At 46.9% G+C, this 8584-nt stretch overlaps 1 protein-coding gene across 1 annotated transcript; it reads right to left on the bottom strand.

The window, feature by feature from the left end:
• Window positions 1-6617: 6617 nt before the first annotated feature.
• On the bottom strand, window positions 6618-7288 carry LOC109704152. The gene is made up of 2 exons (XM_020224889.1): window positions 6805-7288; window positions 6618-6622 (listed from the first exon to the last, which is right to left on the bottom strand). The coding sequence occupies exons 1-2, from the start codon at window positions 7286-7288 to the stop codon at window positions 6618-6620; spliced, it is 489 nt and encodes a 162-aa protein (XP_020080478.1).
• Between the last annotated feature and the right edge of the window lie 1296 nt (window positions 7289-8584).

Below are 8584 nucleotides of genomic sequence, written 5' to 3'. Positions count from 1 at the left end.
CGCCCTGGCGGGTTCCGGGTTGCGGATCCGGGCGACCTCGCCGACCCGCACGAGCGCCCGAAACCCGCTAGCGGGCCCCCTTGTCGTCCCCAGCAGCCCGACAAGCCCTATCTCCCATTTTTTTTTCCTTCTTCTTCCTCCTCTCCGTCCGGTCGCCCAGATCTTGCGCCCGGCCCTCATCTGAACCGCCGAAATCTTCTGCAGCACTCAGATCTCCTCTCTCCCTCTCCTCAATCAGTGGTATTTCCTCTCCATTTTTTTTTCTTTTTTTTTTCCTTTCTTTCTTCCAACTGTTAACCCTAAGCTTGCAATTTTTTTTATTTTTTTATTTTTTGCAGATCTCTTGTACTTTTTGCACCATAATCTCATTCTCTACCTAGATTTACATCTTAGCATCTTAGATCTTGCATTTTGTTCATCTCTAGCATAAACCTTTTTTTTTACTGTTAACCCCAACTGTGTTAATTTATTTTTGTATTTTGTGCAACATAATCTTTCCTCTACCATAATCTTTACCATTGCATCCTAGATCTTCCTTTTTGATTTTTTTTTAAATCCTAGCTCTCAGTTTAATTAACACAAAAAAAAAATGCCTAGAACTAAAAATGCATCTAGAAGAGGATCTCCCTCACATAGATATGATCAAAATGAAGATTTTGATGCCTTTAACTTTGTATCTAGAGAGGCTCAAGATAAATATCTTTTAGGTCGTCCCGTTCAACCTTGCCGTAATATTCATCATCTCAATTTTGATTGCTATGAACTTTTGGATAAACTAACACAAGTTGGATGGGATTTCTTTGTTCAAAATTCGCGACCATTTTATCCGGATCTAATTAGGACTTTTTATGCAAATGCCACTTTTAATTCCGAATATACTACTATTACTTCCCACTTCCGGGGACGTGTTTTTGCCATCACTCCTATCCTTCTTCACACTGTTTTGAACATTCCTAATGACGGGGTTTGCTATTATCAAACCAACACTTGGAACTTTCCTGCATTTTCTGAGGCGCAACTCCGCAATCATTTTCTTTGTGAAGAATCTACTTCACGAGAAGATTGCTCTCATCTTTCCTTTCCTCACCGCCTCGCCCACTTTTTACTAACTAAAGTAGTTCTTCCTCGCGACGGTCACCACACCGCTGTTCAAAAAATGGATCTTTTTCTACTTCATCATCTATTTGCGGGGATCCGGGTAAATTTGGGGTATATCATCATTCGCCACATGGCCGTCGCCATTTCTCATCCCTCGCGCTCACTTCCATATGGCTCTTTGCTCACCGCTGTTCTCGAGTTCATGTCATTTGATCTTTCTGACGTAAGGCCGATGAAGTACCCCACTGCCATTTCTACTGCCACTTTCTCCACTCTCGGCTTCAAGAAAAATCGTCATGGCATTTGGGTAAGGAAACATGTGATTGATTCGCCTAGCGAGCATGGTGATGACATTGACGACGCCGAGGATGATCCTATGCCTTATGAGCCGCCCCCTCGAGCACCTTCTCCACCGGTTGAGCCGCCGCCACGAGCATCTCCTCCACCATTTGAGCCACCCCCTGCTGTGCCTCCGCCCTATGTTCCTCCACCTATGGATTTTCAAAACCAGGTTTTTGATCGACTTGATAGGATGGAAGACCATATGCATGCTCTCCAGACGGATGTTTCCGGCATCAAGGCATACATGGACTCTATCTTTGGACCTTCTAGTGCCTTTTATGCCGCGTATGGACCCCACACTGATCGACCATCCTCCTCCACTATGCCTCCACCAGTTTCGCCTACGGATCATGAGGACGATGAAGAGGATGACGATGATGATGATGATTAGCTTATGTTTCTACCACTTTTATGCTTTTTTTTGTGATGACAAAAGTGGAGAACTTGCTATGTGATATACTATGCTATGCTTATGGTTTATTATGCTGCTTATGTTTTATTATGTTAGGCTATGTGAATCTCGTTTATATTTTGACATTTGCCTACATGATTGCTTACTTCTTTTATTGTGATATATGCTATGCCTATGATTGTGTTTTATGCTTGTTAAATATATGCATATATTTAGGGGGAGTATTCTACTCTTTTGCTCTCTACTCATTTGGATATTATATCACATTATTTGTCATCATCAAAAAGGGGGAGATTGTTGGCCTAGTGGCCCTAATCGTCTATTAGATTTTGATGATAACAAATAATCACGATTATTGGACTAATCTTTTTATCTTGAGTCTTGTGTTTTAGATCTCTCTATCTTCAAAAAGGATTCAAGATGGGCAATATTCTAGCACCAAGCTTCACCACTTGAAGCTGTGTTTGCTTCTTTTGTCAAATAGACAAACTCACTCTCTCCATTCTTAATTTGATTAATATTATGCTTTATGATTAGAGTGAGAAACTTTGAGCTAAGTTTAAACTATTCATCTTATCACCTTATAGATCACTTAAACAAATTTCTAAATTTATGATTAGGTGAAAAGGACTTTTAAATATTCAAAAATTGCTCAAATTCTGTGTTCTGTAAAGTTGCAATTTCTGGACCCTGTTCTGGGCGCCCGAAAGTGGATCCGAATCTTTTGAGACCTTTTGGATCCTGCCTGTTTGCTGTTCGGGTGATCCAGAAACACCAAGACTGTTTGACTTGACAGGTTGCGACAACAGGCGGCGCGAAATCTGGGCGCCCAGATTTTACGGAAGCAGCGGCGCACGCAATCTGGGCTGTCTGGCAAGAAAGTCAGCACGAGATCTGGGCGCCCACAACTTTTGATGGCTCGAATCCAGAAAAACGGCGCATGTCAGAAAAGTTGTCCCTCGAGATCTGGGCGCCCACAATTTCTGATGGCCCAAATCCAGAGGAAGCGGCGCGTGTCAGAAAAGCGGTTCCTCGTGTTCTGTGCGCCCACAACTTTTGACGGCCCAGAACTTACGAAGTCAAGAAAAGCTGCGCGTGTCAGAAAAGCTGTTCCTCGAGATCTGGGCGCCCACAAATTTTTGACGGCCCAAACATACAAAGTCAAGAAAAGCGGCGCACGTGGTCCGACAAGCAGCTGGCGTGCACAAACTTCTGGGCGCCCGGAAACAGTTTGTGGGCGCCCGAAAGTACAACTGACAGATCTGTCCGAGGCTATAAATAGATGGTATTGAGGCCTCACTCTGCAGCAACTTGATAGTTCATTTGAGCTTAAAAACTTCAGTGATCTTAATACTCTTAGCTCTCAATTCTCTCTCTAAACTTGAGTGAAACTTGTAGTGAGATTTAATCTTGTAAAAAGAGAGAAAAGCAAATTCTTGAAGCTTGAAAGAAGAAGGAGTTGATGTGAAGGCTTGGTGCTTGCCCTTAAAAGCATCATCTAGTGGAGATCCAACATTCTCGAGTGTTGAGAAGTTGGCGGGGACGTAGGCAAAGTGCCGAACCTCGAAACAAATTGATCGTGTGCTTTTCGAGTTTGCATTTCTTTTATTTGCATCGGTTTTTTAATTTGCTTGATTATTTGGATTTTTATTTTAGAAACCTAATTCACCCCCCTCTTAGGTTGCCATTTTGATCCTCACTTTCCAATAGGCATAATTCGTGCCATCGAAGAGTGGTGGTCGATTAATGTTACCGCCTTCGGCCATTAGATATCAATATATCTAGATCCGCTCTGATACCAATTGAAAGTTTTGAGGAGCCCAAGGATCTATCTAGTTGTATCTATCACCTAGAGGGGGGTGAATAGGTGAACGGCCAAAAACCACAAATCTCGATGCAATAAAAATAAATGCGAAAAATAAAAAGCACACCGAGATTTACGTGGGAAAACTCCAACTTGGAGAAAAACCCACGGGACCAACACGCGAAAAAATAATTCACTAAGAGAAAAGATTACAAGGTGATTACCGACTCCACGGACTCAACCTCTCTTAACCTCCTATGAATCTTCGCGCTACACTCCGGGTTGTCCACGCCCTCACGTTCGAATCCACGAACGCCTCCACTTCGAATCCACGAAGCTTCAATCACGCCGAATCCACGACGCCACTCGAATCCACGAGCCCACGATCCGAATCCACGAACCGCCTTCAATCACGCCGAATCCATGACGCCGTTCATGAAGAGCATCATGATTATGGTGATCCTTCGCTTAGGAGTATCGTAGAAAACCAGGGAATAGAACTCCAAGCGAAGCGGAGATCAAATCGACATATAGAGAATGCGAAACGATATCTCGATTTGATCTAAAGAGGCTAATTTGTAGAAAATAGGTTTAGAATGAAATCCGAGCCTCTAGGGTTTCTCAAACATGTATTTTCGTGATGCTTGATCTGTTAGAGAGCCACAATAGCTTATTTATAGACTTTAGAATCAATCGGAGTCGAATTAGAAAGTTTTCACGGTTTTACATAGTGTACCGGTACACGAAAGGCTGTCACCGGTTACACAAGGACGGAACAGAAATACGAAGCCAAGTCAATGGCTGTACCGGTACGGGCTCAATTGCTGTACCGGTACACAATGCAATTTTTGGGATTTTGCATTGTTTCGGGTTCTGTAACCTTCCGAAGCACTTTTTAATCAACTAAACTTTGATTAAATGATTCTAATGCCTATAACTAAGTATGAATCACCATAACATGAATTAAAACTTTACCTGAGCATCGTGATTCAAGTTTTGCGTGTTTTGCGTCCTTTCCAATTCTTCGAAGTCTTGAATTCTTCGATCTTCAATACTCCGCTCTGGACTTCTTTAAGACTCCGACTCGACCCACGAAACTTGCCAACACATAGGACCTAACATAAAAGTCCCTATGTTTACATAAAATCCATCATTTTATGTAAATCGGGCGACTCCTATGACTTGTTCTAAAAAACTGAGGACTTCTAAGTTCCGCCGAGACACGTACTGACAGGTCTCGATGTGCCGAAGGCCGTGCTCACAGTCTAGAGCGCAACAGGTCACTGTGGGAAGCGCGGGAGCAACGCGAATTGCTGCGAACAGCACGCAGTCGGGGAAAATCACGCCAAACAAGGCTAACTGGACACTGTTGATCCAAAGTGAGGTGAGCACTGTGATCAGCACTGGCCATCGATCACCGTGCTCACCTCCGGAGGCATCGGAACAGCCTCGGATCGCCGGAACATCACACGTAATCCAAAAACAGCAGCCAAAAAGGCTCAACAGGGTCGACACCGCCGAAATAGCGGAACGGAGTCTCCCCGACAGAATCTAAGGTGAGCGCGATGATCAGCAATTTGCTACGATCATCGTGCTCCCTTCCGCAGAGATCGGGGAGGCTCGGTTTGCTCGGAACAATAAACCATCCAAACTAAGCCCTATTTCGGGCTTAGCCGGAGCAAGCTTGGTCCGGCCGGCCTCCGGCGGCACGGCGGCGCCCGCGGGGCCAGGGATGGGTACGGGGGAGGTGAGGAACACGATGCTCACCTCAGTTGGCGGCGGGGAGAGGCGGCGGCGTCGGGGAAGCAAGCTCAGCCCGCACGAGCTCCGGCTCGGGTTCCACGGGCAATGGCGGCCACGGCGGCGGCCGAGGAGCTCCGGGACGGCGGAGGAGGGTTGCAGGAGGCCGGAGAGGTGCCTCGGGTGCGGCCCCAAGCGGCGGCGGCGCCGGGAAGGAGTCATGTGCTTGCCTCTGCCCAAGCGGGTCTGGGCCGGCTGCGGCTGGCCGAGGCGGCGGCGGCGGCGTTGGGGAGGCGGCGACCGGTGGGGGAAGCTCCGACGGTGTCAGGGCGACGCCAACAAGGTGTAAGGAGGCAATGCTGCCTCGGCCAAGGCTCCAAACCGAGAATAAAAGAGAGAGAGATAGAGAGAGAGATGGAAAAAAGTGGCTGAGGAAGCTGTGGCCGGCCGAAGCTCGGTCGGCGGCGGCCGGGAGGCGCGCGGCTAGGTCAGGGGTGATGAAGGAAGGTGGCTAGGGTGCGGCTAAGGTCTAGGGTTAGGGTTTCCCTTGCAAAACCCTAAAATACCTTATATATATATGGTGCAAATTGCGGAAAAGCCCCTCAAACTTCAGTATTTGGTACTGACTCCCTCACAGCGCGTGTAAACCGCGAGAATACCCCTCCACGTGCGAACTCACGCAAAACGGTACATAAAATGTCACGACTTTTGCGAAATTACCGTTCTCCCTACACCAACCTCTCCTCGATCAACGTGCGATCTCCGCAGATCCGTCCGTCAGATTTGTGAACGGATTGCACCAGTGCGATCAGCACCTCAGAGACAACAAAGCTACAATTTTGGTTCACCTCGAACAATCACGGATTCGCGACGAAATCCGTTCTTCTCTCCAACAGAAGAAACTACACACAAAATACATATAAAACATGTATTTTTGGATTTTCTCGAAATCCGTGCATCAAACTCAAAATCCATCAGTGCCAGTAGTTCCAGAATAGCTAAACCGGTAGAAACGAGCTATTGGATCGCTATGAACGGAGTCCGATACGCACCAGAAGCCAACTCTACTCCGTGGCTTCTCCGGAAAACCGGAGTTACTATTCACTTAAGTGAAAACTAAAAATCGCGTATCTTCTCCATTTTAGCTCATTTTCTTCTGAAACTTGACGAGTGCTTATATAATTAAATTACACAAATAAACATCGTTAACTGAGAGTTTAACTACACTGCAAAGAAAATCTCAGTCCTTATATCATCCCTCCCTTAAAGAAAGTTTCCTCCCCGAAACTTGCTCACAGATAGGGGTGATCCTATACACAACGAACTGGAACTATACATGCATGCAATGCCAGGAGGAGATGCATTAAAACGAAAAGCATGATGTTTGCTATGATAAACAAAATTATACCTGCGACCACGTCAGCCGACTGATCATCCTCCTGACGTGTCATCATGTAGGCGCGTCTGTCAGTTGTTTGGTGCACCTCTTTCACTTGATGGGATGATGATGGACCTCCAGACGAAGGGTGCACCGTATTGCCATGATCCTGCCATGGAGCTGCAGGAGTAGACGCTGCTGCAAACGCTGATCCTGCTCCATTGGTGCAATCTACCTTAAGATGTCCACGTTGACCACACTTATAACAACGATTGTGACACTTTAGGCACTCATAAACTCTATGAGCCTTGCCACAGAAGATACAAGGTGGGGTGCTCTGCCTTTGAGATGTAGCGGGGGCACTGCTCGATCCTGACTGCGTCTTGCGATGCTTGGGTGGTTGTCCATTACTCGATTGACTACCAACAAAACTCTCCCGTGCTCGCTTCCTATCCTCAGTCTTCTCGAATGCATCTTGTTCGATTTGAGCCTCATCCATATCATTCTGCACCATCAGTGCCCAATCCAGACTCTCGTCGAACGTCAACGCGCCATTGGATGCGATCAGAAGTCGTATACTGGGTTTTAGCCCTCTCGCAAACAGCCTTGCCTTGTGATGCTCATCACGAACCACAAACGGAATCAGCGAAATAATGCGAGAGAAATCTGGCTCATACTGTGCTATGGTACGATCGCTTTGCTTGAGACGCTTTAGCTCTCACTCCAAACTCTGCTTAGTGCTATCCTTGAAGCACTACTCGTACATGAGTCTCCGAAATTCCTCCCAGCTTGGATAGATGCTCCTAAGTTTGCGTTCAAAGTGACTGATCCACCACGAATACGCATCCTTCTCAAGACAGTGAGCAGCTAGAGGGATGCGATCCAGCTCCTTGATATGTAGATCACGGAACAGTTTCTCCATATGAATAACCCAATGCTCGATCACCCAGGCATCGTCGCTCTTTCCTGCGAACTTCGGCGAATCGAACTTTCGAAACTCCACCAGCTTCACCCGTATGCGGGTGCTTTCCGCTGCAGGGGTATCAACACCCCCAGCGGGAACCGTCGTGGTGGCCGTCGTCGTCATAGTAGTGACAGCTGGAGGTACGGCAGGCGCATGCGTCGCGGGAGGATCCGCGTTCACCGGAGTGTCCTGAGCCGAAGGTGGGACCGGGGTAGCAGTAGCCGCAGCCTGCTGCTGCAAGAACTGCTGAAACAAACCAAAGAAGGTCGTCAGCTAACCCCTCAAATCAGCTACCTGGGCCTCGAGCTGCTTGGTGCGAGTACCACGCAGCGGCTCCATGCCCGACTACTCCCCAACACCCCCACTCGTAGGAACACGAGTACTACCCGATGCCTTTGCACCAGCACGTCCACCACCACGACCCGGACGAGGGGGTCTACCACGAGGTATCTACAAGAGAAAACACCGTCAAGCGAACAAATCGACTCGACATACAAACTCACCGGGACTCAAACCCAATACACCGCACTCGCGTGCCTATATACCTTAGGTCTTCCTATAGGTCAACCTAACCAGTGGTTCAGTTAGAAACTTGTAAATGTAGTTGTAGTTGTTTCACGCTCTGATACCATCTTAATCTGTCACGCCCCGGGGCCGATTTAAAAGCCATTACTATTTTTAAAACTCAGAGTCACGGAAGATGTACCATTTTTTTTTTTCTAACCTGGCCCACGTGACGTATAGACCCACCACAAATACAAAGTTCCTCTATCCACTCGGACAGATCTCCTTTGTATTTGCACGGCGTACCAACGATACAATAGGATCTCAACTACAATCTACAAT

The sequence above is a fragment of the Ananas comosus genome, unplaced genomic scaffold, assembly GCF_001540865.1.
Source record: "Ananas comosus cultivar F153 unplaced genomic scaffold, ASM154086v1, whole genome shotgun sequence".
Lineage (NCBI taxonomy): Eukaryota > Viridiplantae > Streptophyta > Magnoliopsida > Poales > Bromeliaceae > Ananas > Ananas comosus.
Note: the sequence above shows the minus strand (reverse complement) of the source record. Positions and strands in the feature narration are given on the sequence as shown.